The following is a 15,936-nucleotide window of genomic DNA, read 5'->3' as shown; positions in this document are numbered from 1 at the left end:
AGTGCTGTAGAGGCGAAAGACTTTTTGTTCCACTAGCAGCCCCCAGAGCCAGGCAAGCCCCAGGACAAAAAGTTCCTGGCCATTGTTTTGTTGTTCTCTGCAGGATGTTTTCATTTTTGCTTGGTTGGTTGAACTCTCCAACTGACTGACCTCCTGAGGAACCGAGAGAGAGAGAGACAAGCTGCACTCCGTGTCAGGGTCTGTTAGTGTCTGACTTCAGCAGCGGCACTGGATAGCCCAGGGACCAGCTGAGCAGTGCCTTTTTCACCTCTCCCTGCCATGGACTTACTGCTTCCAGCTGGTTCGCCTGTGTCACCTCATGGGACCAGTCGCCCTCTGCAACCTTTGATCGCCAACTCAGCTGTGCTGACAGATAACACTCACCCCACCTCTGCACCAGGGCGGGGCCATCAGCCCTGCCTCAGCACCCTCCTAACCTTCATCAGAGCACCTGCTCCCATCCCTTCCTAGCACTGCTCTCCCATTGGCTAGGGCAGTGGGATGCTGCCCTGTCTCCCAACCAGCCCAGGCTGAGCTGGGGAACCCGAACCCCCGCCCCACACCCACCCCCACACACAGCGGCTCGGGGACACGTGGATCGCCCCTGCAGCCCGGCGCCGCTTCTGCCGCCTCCTGAGTGCAACGTACATTGGCGGGGGAAGGGAAATGCTGCTTGTTAGCGGCGGTGGGGGAAGGGCAGGCAGGGAGTGGGGCGATCAGTGGGGGTGGGGGTAACACGGGGGCAGGGAATGGGGCGATCAGTGGGGGAAGGGCAGGCAGGGAGTGGGGCGATCAGTGGGGTGGGGATAACACGGGGGCAGGGAATGGGGCGATCAGTGGGGGAAGGGCAGGCAGGGAGTGGGGCGATCCGTGGGATGGGGGTAACACGGGGGCAGGAAATAGGGCGATCAGTGGGGGAAGGGCAGGCAGGGAGTGGGGCGATCAGTGGGGTGAGGAGGGCAGGGAACAGGGTGACTGCTGGGGTGAGGGGGGTGACTCTCAAGAGTCCGTCGGGAAGTGGGGCGCTGGGGGTCAGACGGTCGCTGGCGGCGCACGTGGGGGAATCGCACCCCCCGGAGCTGGGCACCTGCTGCCCCCGCACACCCCCCGCGTGGAAGGGGGTTTCTCACCGGCCCCCTTCGCCGCCTCTTGGGGGGGTTAGTCCCTGAGACCTCGCTCATGGGGGGATCCCCTGTCATGGGGGCGGGACGGAGCTGAGCGGCCGCGGGGGCTGGGCGGGGCGGCTCATGCCGGCTCCCGGGGCGGTATAAAGCGGCAGCCACGCGGAGGCTCCTCCTCCTGCGATCGGTGCCGCTGCCGCTTCTCCCCCTCGGGCTCAGGTCAGTCCCTGTCCCGGGCGCCCCCGGAAGCCGTAGCTGGGTGCATGGCGGGGCTGATCCCGCCACGGCCCCTGGGAGCCGCGACCCCTCCGCGCTGGGCGCCCCTGGGTGGGCTCCGGCCCCTGCAGCGCTTCGCTGCCTCTGCCCTGGTGACCCGAGACCTGGGGGGCGGAGAGGGGGGATTGCCCCCCGGGCGGCGCTGGGGCTGCTGGGGAGCGGGGCGCAGGGCGGGACGCGCCCGGGGCGGGCGGGCTCCCCGCGGGATGGTTTCTGGGGCTTCCCTTGCGGAGCTAAAGGTCCGGAACGCGCCGCCCCCGCCCGGCACCAGAGCGCCCAGCTGCCCCGCGGCGTTGCAACCTCTGTCTGGGGTAGGGTGACCAGATGTCCCGATTTTATAGGGACGGTCCTGATTTTTGGGTCTTTTTCTTATATAGTCTCCGATTACCCCCCACCCCCTGTCCAGATTTTTCACATTTGCTGTCTGGTCACCCTAGTCTGGGGTTAGGTGCGTGGGTTGGGGGGAGGCTTCCCAACGGGCCGAGAGGATCTAGGACCCCAGTGCCCCTCGACCCCCACATCTGCCCTCACGTCCCAAGGACTAGCCCAAGTCTTCGCTGTCTAAGGGAGACGCCGATCCAGCCCGCGTGTGCCCGAGGATGGCAAACTGGGGCTTGAAGTGACTCGCCTGTCGCTTGAAATCCCTAGTCACGTGGGCGAGACAATCCAGGTGTTGATCCGCGATCCCTGGGCACAAGACTAGTGGGGCGGGGCTTTCCCTGCTTTTTGTCTTGGCTTTTTCACGCTGTCTGATTGTCTGCGGGCTGCTGCAGTGACCGGCCGGTCTTCGCTGGTTCTGACCCCGGGCACTGACAGCTGTAACTGCAGAGCGGGGTCTCCGTGCAGATCAATTCGCAGCGGGTCCGGATTGATGCTGGATTACGTTTCCTTTGCATGCTGGCCGCTGTTCAGATGCCACTTTTGCGTCACTGTCCTATCTTGAATACTTGCAAAACTTAGCCGTGTGAAATGTACTTTGCTCCAATGTGTGCTCTCCTCTCCCTCCCCAGGATAAGGATTATGATTATCAAGTGTCTTGTTTCTAAACGAGTTTCTATGGAAAACCAGGGGGATCAGATAGTCGTTGCACTAAGCAAATTTGACGAGCGGGACACCTTTAGAGAATCCTGATCGGACAGAAAGTCGTCCTGAATTACTTGACTAAGGTAACGCTTCAATCGACTGTCTTCCGTAATGCTTTTTGGCTGCATCTGACAGAGTTGGTAGCACTCTTGCCTCTGGGACTAAAGTCTGAGCACTAACTTCATAAAACAAATTGGGCTAAAACCGAATTCTGACTTGGTAGATCCGTGCTAGGTGCCTCTCGGTTAAAAGTCTCGTCTTTCAGGTGGGATTGTTAATGGATTTCTATTCATGAATGCAATTTTGCAACAAAAAAACTTCAAAAACCGACTCCAAAGAGAGACTAGGAGTACTTGTGGCACCTTAGAGACTAACAAAGAGAGACTGCTGAACTCTAATTAATATACAAATTAGATACAATTAACTTGGGTTTGAACAGAGACTGGGAATGGTTGTAGGGTGACCAGACAGCAAGTGTGAAAAATCGGGACAGGGATTGAGGGTAATAGGAGTCTACATAAGAAAAAGACCCAAAAATAAAGACTGTCCCTATAAAATCGGGACATCTAGTCACCCTAAATGGTTGGGTCATTACACTAATGGAATCTATTTCCTCATGTTAAAATATCCTCACACCTTCTATGGGTCATCTTGATGATCACTTCAATGTGTTTTTTTTTTTTTCTCTCTCCTGCTGATGATCGCACATCTCAATTGATTGGCCTCTGCCAGTTGGTAGGGCTACTCCCACCTTTTCATGTTCTCTGTATGTATAAATATCTTTCTGTGTGTTCCATTCTGTGCATCCGACAAAGTGGGCTGTAGCCCATGAAAGCTTAGACTCACATTTGTTAGTCTCTAAGGCGGGGTCGGCAACCTATGGCACATGTGCCGAAGGTGGCACACAAGCTGATTTTCAGTGGCACTCTCACTGCTTGGCTCCTGGCCACTCGTCCGGGGGGCTCTGCATTTTAATTTAATTTTAAATTAATCTGCTTAAACATTTTAAAAACTTTATTTACTTTACATACAACAATAGTTTAGTTATAGATTATAGACTTCTAGAAAGAGACCTTCTAAAAAGTTAACTGTATTACCGGCATGCGAAACCTTAAATTCGAGTGAATAAATGAAGACTCGGCACACCGCTTCTGAACGGTTGCCGACCCCGGCTCTAAGGTGCCACAAGTACTCCTGCTCTTTTAACTCTACAAAGAGCACTCACCAGGTTTGAGGTTGGTGGTCTGATTGCAGTTGCTGATCACAAAATGAGGGCTGCATTACAGGTCTCTAATTTATTACGCTGCAAGTCTCTTTAATATGTGGAGTCCATAAAGCCAAAGTCTAATCTCCAGCAACCAGAGGGCTGTATATGAGTCTAGACCTCTGTGAAATGGTCGTTCTGCAAGATCTCGGACCACGTGTTCTAGCCTAGCTTGACCAACAGCCCTGCTTTCTACAGCGACTTCAGGAGGCAATAAAGCGGTGCCCCTCTCTCTCATCCTTCTAACCAGTGGAAACATTAATTTAGGGTGGTAATTACCCCATTTAGAGAGATGTCAGCAAGAAAACACCCTGCTGCACGGAGGGTGACTGGGTGACAGTTCTCAGTTCCTGTTGCCTCATCTCCAGCCATGATGTGGTTACAATGGGGAACCCCACCCATGTAGGAAAATTTTAGTGAAGGCCACTGCAGATCCTGTCCACACTGGGACCAGAAGTGTCCTACCCTAGCTAGGATTGTGCTCCAGCATGGTGGCTACTAGCCGGCTGCTACTGCAGCTCTCGCCACTGGACTGGCTTGTCTGAGAACCTCCTTTTGAAACAGTTCTATAAAACTACAGATTGGCTTTTAAAAAGCATTCACTGTTGGCCTAGCTCTGTGCCCACTGGAGCAGAGTGAGGCCAGTGCTGAGGGATATGGAAAAATGCCACTCACAGACAACACTACAATTTTTGCCATGCCAAGAACAGTCACCTGGCAGCTTGATCTTAGCATCCTAGAATATCAGGGTTGGAAGGGACCTCAGGAGGTCATCTAGTCCAACCCCCTGGCTCAAAGCAGGACAAATCCCCAGGCAGATTTTTACCCCCATTCCCTAAATGGCCCCCTCAAGGATTGAACTCACAACCCTGGATTTAGCAGGCCAATGCTCAAACCACTGAGCTATCCCTCCCCCACCCATCTTCTGGAGTACATGGGACCCAACTGCTACCACGATCATGTCCCAGCTCTGCTGGAGTCCATTTGGACACACTATTAAAATGCAGTTTGCTGCTATCTGCTCAGATAAAGATAAAGGCAGGTTTTATCCGTAATAGGGGATTCCTAGATCTGTGACTGGCCTCCCATCTGGGTAGCCACTGGTCCCATCTCCATCAGTTTCTGTTTAGGGGGGAGAGAATCTACAGCTTGATTCTGGGACAGGATGTGCATTGGTCACGGAAACGCAGCCAGCAGAAACTGTACTTGGATACAGATGGTCTCCTGATGCCAGTGTGTGTAGGACTAGTCCTACAGCTAGACATGCCGATATGTGTATGCAAAGTCGGAGGTTTTCTTTTAGGGACACAGGAATTGCCATAGCAGGGTGAGCCAGTATTGGGTCCACTTACTGCAGCCAGACACTAGGGATCAGTACCAGGTGCTCTGGAGAAAGATACAAGAAACCTGATCACGGACAATAACCCTGACATTCCTGTGAGTGACTAACAACCTGTAACGTTTTCCATCTAAGGCTCTCAAAGCACTTCACAGGCCCCAATGTTCAGATTTGTGTCTCAATACTACAGCTCTATCGAGGTGCCTCAGTCTGGATCTGTTTCGATGCCTGTTTAGGGGCACTTTAGACTGAACTGTTCTTTACAGCACCCATGAGAAGTCGTTCCAGTTTGGGATGCTGGTTTCCCCATCCACAGGGAGGCTAGGGATGCGTCTACACTGCAGCTGCGAGCCTGCTGTCCAGCACCGGTGCTAGCTTCATTGGCGCCAGCCTGCTAAAACTAGCAGCGAGGGGTAGCAGGTCGGGCAGGTTTGAACATGGGTGGCTAGTGTCCGATGGGGCCGGGCTGTTTTTAATGCGCTAGGTCGAGTAGCATTGTGCTGCCCTTGAGCACTGCACCAGCTGTCGTGTAGACTCCCCCTAAGTGACTCTTCTGGCAGAAGTGAGACTAGAGCCCAGACTGAGATTTCTAGTCCTAAACTTTAACCACAAGATCATCCTTCCTTTGCTGGACAAGAATCTTCTACCACCTCCTCTTGTAGCAGGCTGCTTTGCGAGCCCCTGCAGTCAAACCTTTAATGAGGTGATCACTCCATCATGGACTAGGGCTTCTTTCTCCACCAGATCCCTGTGGGGAGCAGTTCTACCATGGTCACAGTTAATCCAGTTTTTCTCTCCGAATGTGTTCGGTGCTCCTGGATATTATGAACGCTCACGTTGGTGTATGCTTGTTTTGTGGGAGTTCTCCCTACACCACTCTGAAGTTTCCAGGCTCGTTCTGTATCTGTGCTTTTTAAAACGACTTTGATCTGTGCAAAGTCAAGCTGTGGAGTTTTGATCCCTTATATTGGTCACTGTCCCAGGGGGGAAGGGCGGCGTGTTTAAGCTGTCTAACCACCACGTGGCAACCACATCTTGGACAATGGCAGGTTTCTCTGCTGGTCACAGCCTAGCAATCGGTGCACCCAGTCAGATCTGAGCTCCATGCTCGGCTGATGCATGTTGTATCAACCCCATTAGTCACTAGGACAACAGTCTTTCCATGGAACAAAACAAGCCTTTAGAATCTAGCTGGGGGTGGTTAGTGATGTCATTGTATGGGGAAATGTTAGCCACAACTGGCGAAACAAATCGCCTTCATCTCCAGCTTTCCGTCCGCGTGGGTTACCGGACTTGACTGGCCCTGGGTCCTGATGCCGCCCTACAAGCACGTCTGCCACCTCCGCCCTGGTTTTGCACTGAGGCTGTGCACCTCAGTCTGGCATCCAATGGTCTCATCAAAACAAACTTGGAAGAACTCTCCTCCTGTTTTAAGGAACTAAAAATAAAAATGTTGTTACTGTTGAATGAGAGCCTGACCAGACAGACCCAGAGTGGGGGTTGGGTTAGCGAAGAAATCGCCTGCTAATTCTCTTCAACCCCCCAAAACTTCTTGTTTTTTAAAAAAAAACACCTGATGGTTGCTTAGTGACAACTTCCCTATTTGCAGGAGTTTTGCAAAACTCCCGCTCTCAAGAGCGGGGAAATGGATCACTCAGGGCAGGTCTTGCATGGCCCAGATGATAAACACAAATGTACCAAATGCTGACTACTGGCTATTTCAGCCCAGTACCCTAAACTCTAAGGACCAGTATTCAGTGTGGGCCAGAGTGGAGGGGGTGTCTCTCAAACCCCCAGAGGCGGGAAACGCAGACAGGACAGGTTACACTTAGCTAGCAGGCTAATAACCCATTTAAGCAGCAATGCCTTAACTCCTCTCTCTGCCAGATACTTAAATGTGTTTAATCCAAGTTTAGCATGGAAGGCAGTGTGGTCTAGGGGTTAGAGCAGGGAACGTGCAGCCAGGTTTCCTGTCGCTGCTACCGGTAGTCTCTGCTCTGCTGTTGATTCTGACTCCATTTGCCCATTTGAAAAACGTGTTACGAATGGCAAAAGTCCTCTGCCTGTCTCTCCTGCCATGGGATAGAACAGGGGTAGGCACCCTATGGCACGCGTGCCAAAGGCGGCACACAGCTGATTTTCAGTGGCACTCAGTGCCCGGGTCCTGGCCACCAGGCCGGGGATCTGCATTTTAATTTAATTTTAAATGAAGCTTCTTAAACATTTTAAAAACCTTATTTAACTTTACATACAACAATAGTTTAGTTATATTATAGACTTATAGAAAGAGACCTTCTAAAAATGTATTACTGGCACGCGAAACCTTAAATCAGAGTGAATAAACGAAGACTCGGCACACCACTTCTGAAAGGTTGCCGACCCCTGGGAAAGAAGCATCTCCTCTTGGAATACATGGGAGTCACTTGTATCCCGTGGTAGGAGAACCAGATGCCAGGGGTGGCGCATTGCTTAATGTGTGTGGTGATCCTTGGCGGACACAGTGTAGAAAGTGGTAGGGTGTGACCCAGGTTTTAGAGCTCTATTTACCACTCCTGTTTCTGTCCCATCTAGACTGGGGCAGAGTCCGTTTGTCTTGCCCTTCACTACATCGGAACGCAACTTGCCTCCTTTCCACTCCTCGTGCATCACTTGGCGTCTCCAGAGCCACTCAGAAGCTTGCAGAATGGTTGGATTCAAGCCCACCGATGTCCCCCCAACAGCCACGGTGAAGTTTCTAGGGGCTGGGACAGCCGCGTGCATCGCAGATCTGATCACCTTCCCCCTGGACACTGCCAAAGTCCGACTGCAGGTGAGAACTTCTGCAGGCGCGTGCACAGGGGTCTCGGGGCCCATGCTGAGCTCCGTCTCCTTGTGGTGGGCGCAGCTTGAGCTGCTGTCGCTGCACGTTGCTGAGCAATGGCAGACGTGCCTTAGTATTTAATCTGTAACGACGTGTGTTCTCAGCCAGCCCCTGGCCAGTCCAGCGAGCGTGCTAGAGTGTGGGCCTAACCAATGATGCTGCCACCACTTTCCTTGGGCAGTAGTGCCACAGTTGAATACACTTTAGTGTAGATCCCAGGCTGCTTGAATTTTCCTTCTTCCCATTGGTCCTAGTTACACCCCTTTTGTACTGCCCCCTCCTTGGCGTGTACCCCTCTAACAATGTGTAGTCCACTCCCCGGCCCCTAGCCATTGCATAGCTAAGCTGGGCACGTTTAACCCTCCAGCCATGGGGCTGATCCTGCAAGGGGCTGAGCGCTTCTTGTCAAGCACTGAGCACGCCCACAAGCCCCGCCGCCGGGGAGGGAGTGCCGCACCTCTCCAAACGAGGCCCTTGGATTGGAGGGGTGGGAAATGGAAGCTGCTGTGATTGGTCTAAAGCCTGAGCCGGCTTTTCCTGGACGTCAAGGGATGGGCTGCATGGACCTCTATGGCCGTGAATTGGGTTGGGCTCTTTGTGCAAACCCGGCTTGGGTCAGTGGGGCTCTGAGACTGGCTTCTGCACTTGCTCAGATTTGGGGTGATGGGGCTTCATTCATAGTTTAAGGCCAGCAGTGGGGGTGTCACTTGCTATGGGGCCGGGTGGGCAGTTGCTCCCCCAGACTCTTCAGAGCTCATTTAAATTTAACCCTCTGCCCCTTTGTACGGGGCACTGGACGTCGGCCCAGACCCAGGGTGCTGGGACACGGCCCGCTCTGGCTGTAAGCTTGTGCTACTGTGTGATACGCGTTAGGCTGCCGGTGCCCCCCTGACTCACCGCTCTTTGTCTGTTTGCAATTTGTGTTTTAACAATAAAGGACCCGAAGGTGCAGAAAAGCCCCCAGTCTCCAGGAGGGGAATCTGGATCGCACTTCAACGCAGGCCGCTCGTGGGCTGGGGTAGTGAGTTGGGCCAGGGCCCCAAATCCCTGTAAAGCCTCTTCATCTCATTCTCTCCTGTACAGATCCAAGGAGAGACCAAGTCAGCAGCTAACACAAAAGCTGCTCAGTACAAAGGTGTCTTTGGCACCATTGCCACCATGGTGAAGACGGAAGGTCCCACGAGCCTGTACAACGGCCTGGTGGCTGGGCTCCAGCGTCAGATGAGCTTCGCGTCAGTCCGTATCGGGCTGTATGACTCCGTGAAGCAGTTCTACACCAGGGGATCAGAGCGTGAGTGCCCGTTAGCCTCCTTTAACTTGGGGTGGGCCTTTGTCTCCCTCTAGTGGCTGGAGTGGGTAAAGGTTTGCAGCTGCTATGGCTTCCAAGCTAATGGGCCAGGTCCTCTAGCTCAGGCAATAAAGGCTCCTGCTCTTCCATCCAGAGGTCGTGGGTTCAGTCCCCGTGATGTGCCCTGGAGGGTCTCCATTGCATCCATTGCAGTGGGGTTAGCTGTGCTGAAATTAGTTTCTGTTGGGGTCAGGTGGCAATTGGGCTCTGCTGAGAGATCCCAAGAGAGGCCTGTGTATTTACAGGCACTGTTCTAGACAGCCAATAATGGAGCCGTGTAGAGGCTCAGCTGTGCACACGGCCGCTCGTGGTGGCGGCAGCAGTCGCTACGTGAGGGTTGGGTGTAGCTCCAACATCCTGAGGGGAAGGATGGCCTTTGTGGGTAAGGCCCAGGGAAGTAGGAGGTTTGGGAGCTGTTCTGTGGCATTGGGGTGAGTCACTTAACCCCGCCTCTGCTTCTGTTTCTCAGTTAATGGGGATAACAGTACTCAAGGGACTCCACTCCTGGGGGTAGAGCAGGCTAGGAAAGGGTGGAGAGGAAGCATGGCCCAGTGGTTAGAGGGCTAGTCTGGGCCATGGGAGACCAGTGTTCAGTTCCTCTTTCTGCTCCAGGCTCTGTGACATCTGCCCACTGGGTAACAGCCCTGCCCCATCTCACAGGGGTGTTGCGAGGTGACACTAGATTGCAAGGGGCTCAGATACAGAGCACTGACTGGGGGCCCTGTGTGGACCCAGGACAGAAGCTAAACCCTGTAGAGTCAGCAGCTCCCCTGGGTTAACTTGACCTTCCTTTCTGGCCTCTCACTCTCTTCCCTGCTCTCTTCGCTAGGTGCCGGCATCGGTAGCCGCCTCCTGGCTGGCTGTACCACCGGAGCGATGGCTGTGGCCGTTGCCCAGCCAACGGACGTGGTGAAAGTGCGGTTCCAGGCCCAGGCCCGAGTGGAGGGTGGCAGGCGATACCAGGGGACTATGGATGCCTATAAGACCATTGCCAAGGAGGAGGGACTCAAAGGGCTGTGGAAAGGTTTGTGTGGTTCCCGAACCCTCCGTGGGAGGGGGTGGTTCTAAACCAACACCCAGTTCAGCTACACTACCCAAAAACCCTGCGGCAGCAAGTCTCAGAGCCTGGGTCAACTGACTGGGGCATGCGCTACGGAGCTACAAATAGCAGTGTAGACGTCCCGCTGGGTTTCAGAGCTCGAGCAGGAGTTTTTAGGGTGACCAGATGTCCTGATTTTATAGGGACAGTCCCGATTTTTTGGCCTTTTTCTTATATAGGCTCCTATTACCTCCCCCCGATTTTTCACACTTGCTGTCTGGTCACCCCAGGAGCATTTACACGGCTGTTTTTAGCCCTGTTGCCTGAGTCAGGTGGCCTGGGCTCTGCGTCTTGCTGCCGTGAGCTTACACAATGTAGACGTACCCAGAGCATCAGTTTCGCTGACAACTTTTTTCCTTGTTCTACAGGAACATCCCCCAACGTGGCCCGTAACGCGATTGTGAATTGCACGGAATTGGTGACCTATGACCTGATCAAGGACATGCTGCTCAAATACAACCTCATGACCGGTGGGTGTCAGGCCTGCTTCAGCAGGGTCCCTTAAAACTCCGGCTCGCCAGTGCAGGATGCTGACCTTGTGTCTGATTGAGTGCTCTCAGTTCAGACTTCACCGGGCGGTGAGGGGGCTAAAGGCCATCCAGGGCTAGATAGGGACGGACCCAATTCTGACTGAGAACGTGGGCTCCCAATCTTAAAAAGGGAGATTGCGACAGTCCTAAGTGAGATGTGGGAAGTCATGCCAAAGTAACATCTGCTAGCGCGTTCCTGCCTGCCCTGAACAATCGCTGGAAATCAGCCGGCTTTACTCAGGCACTGTAAATATTGCACGGCTGGAATGACCCACCCATCTCCTATTGCATTGGCCAGAAGAGATGCCTGGCTTATTCTCCCCTGCACAGCTGGAAAAGAGGGGCTGCTGCTGGCTCAGAGGGTGGAGTGAGGAGAAATATTCCCAGGCCCCAAGGGGCTAGTGGAGCCAGTCCTTGGCTGCCATGCGGGGGGCAATGGCAGGTGGATCTAGTTAGCAGCAGATCATTGGCTCTAGCCTGGCCTGCTGGGAGATCCCATAGAGCTTTACACCTGACATGCAGGGCTGCCTGCCTCCTGGACAGGCTCCCAGAAAGTCCTGTGGAACTGCACCAGGAGGGAGGGGGTCAGGGTGTGCTGCCTGGCCTGACGCTGTGTGTTGTCCCCTAGTGAGCACTTTGGCAATAGTGGTGCTAGATTAGCCCACGAGCAGCTGTGGGCCAGGTTACTGACATGCATGCTCAGGTGCCCGTCCCCTCTCCTGTCTGGCAGATAACCTCCCGTGTCACTTCACCTCTGCCTTTGGGGCTGGCTTCTGCACCACGCTCATTGCTTCCCCCGTCGATGTAGTGAAGACCAGATACATGAACTCTGCCCCCGGCCACTATGGAAGTGCCGTCAGCTGTGCCCTCACCATGCTGAGGAAGGAGGGGCCCATGGCTTTCTACAAGGGGTGAGTAGAGAATTCAAGCAATAGGAGCTCTATGCCACCCACCTCACGTAGGGCTGTGTTGGGTGTACCAGCGTCCCTGCACCTGCCACTGAAAGGCAACCACCTCTGAGGTGGAGCCCCAGCAGCTGATCTGTGCATGGCAAAGCTCTGCACTGAGACCGCAAGCGAAAACACCCCAGGCTAGGGAAGCTGCAAGTGTTGGAGGATTTTAAAATTTGGGCTACAGAATGGTTCTGCTTGGAGGATCTGAAGCCCGTGACTTCAAGTGTGGGGCTCCCTGGCCTAGGCTAGCACATCATGGCCGAACTGATACCCACAGAGCACTGGGAGGGGGAAGGGAAGAGGATGGAGCCATCCTTGGATGGATCGGTTCCCAGCAGTGACCAGCCCTTCAGAGGTGGATCTGGATGCCGGTGGCTGAGTTGATGGGGCAGTTGTATTTCAAAGGAACCATGTGCAGGAAGGGCCCGTTCCTGATTGCGGATCTGTTCCTGTGCGGTCCAGGGGCAGCTCTGCTGATTCCATACTAAAGGAGTAAACCAGCAGCTGGTGCTCACCTTGCTGGTGAGGTATAAGGAGGGAAGGGTCTGGCTTGACTCTGATTCCAGGCTAGCTGTCGGCATTGCAAACTCCGACCGTCTTGCTTAGAAACTGAACCCGTTTGACCTGCCAATTAAGATCCATGGAGCCCTGTCCCACCTGTTCTAGTCTGTCTGCAGCTGAACTGCACACATAGGTGACACTGATCTGACAAATCCAGGTGTCCCGTTCCCTGCGGAAGCAGCACTTTAATTCATATCAACATCACTCTCGCTGGCTTATCTCCTCCTGGGGCTGCCCCACGTGTGGGGGAGTGAACCACAGGCAGAGATCTGAGCAGTCTCAACCCACGGAACTAGCTGTGATTCTTCTCCCCTCTCGCTGGCTCTAGGTTCATGCCCTCGTTCCTGCGGCTGGGATCCTGGAACGTGGTGATGTTTGTGACCTACGAGCAGCTGAAACGCGCTATGATGGCTGCCCGTGGCTCCTGGGAGGCCCCTTTCTGAGCCTGCCACGTCTGCAAACTGCATCCATGGCAGGAACCTTCGCTAGCACGGACTGTCCTGTCTGCGCTCAGAGATTGTCTCTGGACTCTTCCAAGCTGCCTCCAGCCACAAACATGTCGGCCTCTAGGCTCTGAGCTCTTTATTTCTGCTCATCTTCTGGAACAAAGCTGGGCCTGTAGCTGTAATCCCCTGGGAGCGTTGACCCTTTAAATTGGGGTTTTATGTTTTTAATGGCAAGTTTGCTTCTTCCAAATGTACCATTTCTCTCCCCCCTGTGCCAAGATCTGATGGACCTAGGCTGATGAAACCCTCTGAGCTGTAGTGCAAGAGACAGGAATTGGAGTTAGCACTTGGGACGTGGCAGTAAAATCGCTCAATCAGGGAGTGAGATCCTTCCCTGAGGGCAACCTTCAGTTGGATCATTCCAAGGGCTAATCACCAGAGCCAACATGTTCAGCCTTGTGGTCCTGGCCTGGACGTTACGCTGCCTTACTCTGTATTTCGGTGACTAACTAAGTGCTTGACTTTCCCAGCTGCAGAGCTCTTGACTCCCATCAGCTCAGCAGAAGGGGCAGATTCTTGGTGCCTTTGGAAGGCCAAGCCACTTATTTGCATGCCTGAATACGGATTAGGGGACCTGACTTCTAGGCACCAACACTTTAAATGCTGCCTAGAGCTTTATGGAGCAGCTGTTCCCAGGTCTAGACAAGGAGTAAGAATTCTAGTGCAGTGATGCTGGGAAATTGGGGAGGGTGGTGTAGTAAGTGAAGACCCTGATAAAGGTCCAGTATGAGGCCTGAACTAGAGTAATGGTCAAGACTTTGCTAACATAAAGCAAAGTTAAGCTGTGAGCCAGAGGCAGGCCCTGCTCACAGAAGCTGGCAAGGAAAGGGCTGATGCTGCATAAATATATATATATTCACCTAGCAAAGTTAAAGTATAAACATGGTACCAAGACATACTATAGGGGAACATTCCACAGATAACATGGAACAGCGTCCCATCCCAGTGACAGGGGCAAAAGGGTAAAATGATGGATAGAGTTGTTTTGATCGAACCAACGTGTACAAGGTGAGAGGCGGCACCTTGCTGCGTAGAGGGGTTGCACCTCAATACGTCAGGAGTGATGTGTAACTTGTACCTGTGTATAAGAATGTATCCCTGGGGTGGTGTCTTTGTCCGGCCAAGGGGGCAGTGGAAAGTCCCACCACTGACTGATCCGGGTCCATTGCCAAGAGGCACTTTCTTGTAGTATGCCCGGTAGCCTAAGTAATCTACGGGGAACTGCAATTGTGTCCAAGGTCTCAATAAACCTGGCCGAGGTGCCTTTGTACCTTACTAGACTCTGTGGTCATTCGGGGGGCTCTCGTCGGGTTTGCTGTATCTGCTATCTGCAGAGCTGGGACAGCACACGGAGGGAACACACGCACGCAGCCGAGTGATATCAACAGAGGAGAAAGCAGAGCACCACACTGGTAGCATCTGACAACAGGTGGGTCAGGCAGGTTGATGGGTTTTTAAGTCCTAGTAACTATTTATTTTTTTTTTTAAATGGAGAGAATGTTGGTGGGCCCCCAAGTTTCCTGCAGTTAACACAGTTGTGAGGGGACAGCAGCTGCATGTTCGTGTCTTAAAATAAAGCTGGAGTCAAACTCCTCGCCTGCTCCTTGTGTGAACGTGCTCTGGAGGGGAAGATCGAGCTGTTGCTCTTTGCTCAGGAGTGCATTGAACTAGGGTTACCATATTTTGTGCCTCCAAATGGAGGACACTCCACGGCCCAAGGCCCCGCCCACACCCCTGCCCAACCCCGCCCCCTCCCCAAAGTCTCCGCCCCCTCCCCTGCTTCCCGCGAATATTTGATTCGCGGGAAGCCTGAAGCAGGTAAGGGGGGTGTGGGGGGAGGAGGCGCGGCCCAGGCTGGCCCCCCGGCGTTTCCAGCCTGGGTCAGCTCGGGCCCTGGGGTGCCGGCCCCGGCCGACCACCCCCGGCCCGCCCAGCACTGCCGGCCCCCGGCGGCCCGGCGCACCCCCCGGCTCCCCGCTGACCCGGCTCCCCGCGGGCCCGGCTCCCCGCCGGCCGGGCTCCCCGCGGGCCCGCCTGACCCGGCTCCCCGCCGGCCCGGCTCCCTGCGGGCCCGCCTGACCCGGCTCCCCGCCGGCCCGGCTGACCTCCCGATTTTCCGGACATGCCCGGCTTCTGGGGATTTCCCCCCGGACGGGGATTTGAGCCCCCAAAAGCCGGACATGTCCGGGAAAATCCGGACGTATGGTAACCCTAATTGAACTGAATGGGCCTTCACCTGCAGCCCCCTGGCTTTGGGTGCCGGACCAGAGCACTTCCTGAAATGGGGCCCCTTGAAGGGGGGTGTCCATCTGGGCACCTAAAATCACCAACTGGGTCCACTGAGCCCTTTTTGCTACCAACCAGCCTGCCTCTCTTGGCACAAAGTGGGGGGGGTACAATTTGGAAGGAGAGGCTGTTGGTCTTGGGGTCAGGCTGACCCCTCCCATTCAACCCCTAAGGATGATCCAGCAGTGACAGGAGCTGAAGTCAGGAACGAGATCAGAGCTGAGGCCCAGCTCGCTCCAACAGTGGCTAACAGCAGCTGGTTCAGAGGAAGGTTTAAAAACCACCCAGTAGCAAATGTGCAATTCCACCCACCAGCCTGCTCCCTGCCAGTTAGAAACTGGCTTAAACCTGCAGCATAAGATTACATGTTGCTATCATTGATTATGCATCTCCTATAGCAAGTGATCCTACCATGTTCTTGGTGACTTCCTGTGGCGGTGAGTTCCACAGTCTAACTACAGAGCAGGGAAACATTTCTTCTGATCAGTTTTGACTTTGCCTCCTTTTGACCCTCTCCTGGTGAGAGGCAGGCAGGGCCTCTGCCTATTCCATTAGTAGTACTGCCCCTTTACCTGGCAGGGCCCAGGGGATGGAAGTAGAGTGGGAGCTGTGTAGGGTGGGGGAGAGCAGCCTTCCATTACCACTAAGCAGAATTCCTACTGCCTCAAAGGCCCATGAATGTACTCCCCAACCCCCCCCCCCCCCCCCGC

At 54.2% G+C, this 15,936-nt stretch overlaps 1 protein-coding gene across 4 annotated transcripts; it reads left to right on the top strand.

Moving 5' to 3' along the window:
• Positions 1–1,201: 1,201 nt before the first annotated feature.
• UCP2 (uncoupling protein 2) lies at positions 1,202–14,215 on the top strand. 4 transcript variants are annotated; one of them, XM_008170788.4, is made up of 8 exons: positions 1,202–1,340; positions 2,408–2,563; positions 7,655–7,892; positions 9,027–9,234; positions 10,121–10,315; positions 10,759–10,860; positions 11,651–11,831; positions 12,763–14,215. In XM_008170788.4, the coding sequence occupies exons 3-8, from the start codon at positions 7,767–7,769 to the stop codon at positions 12,875–12,877; spliced, it is 927 nt and encodes a 308-aa protein (XP_008169010.1). In that variant the 5' UTR covers positions 1,202–1,340; positions 2,408–2,563; positions 7,655–7,766; the 3' UTR covers positions 12,878–14,215. The 4 variants fall into 4 exon arrangements, with proteins under 4 accessions (XP_008169010.1, XP_065437894.1, XP_065437895.1 ...); XM_065581822.1 differs by having other exon boundaries at positions 1,339–1,489; XM_065581823.1 differs by lacking the exon at positions 1,202–1,340 and adding an exon at positions 1,349–1,448.
• Positions 14,216–15,936: the final 1,721 nt, after the last annotated feature.

The sequence above is a fragment of the Chrysemys picta genome, chromosome 1 (assembly GCF_011386835.1).
Source record: "Chrysemys picta bellii isolate R12L10 chromosome 1, ASM1138683v2, whole genome shotgun sequence".
Taxonomy (NCBI): Eukaryota; Metazoa; Chordata; order Testudines; family Emydidae; genus Chrysemys; species Chrysemys picta.
The sequence above is the reverse complement of the archived record's forward strand: the minus strand, read 5'-3'. Positions and strand labels throughout refer to the sequence as shown.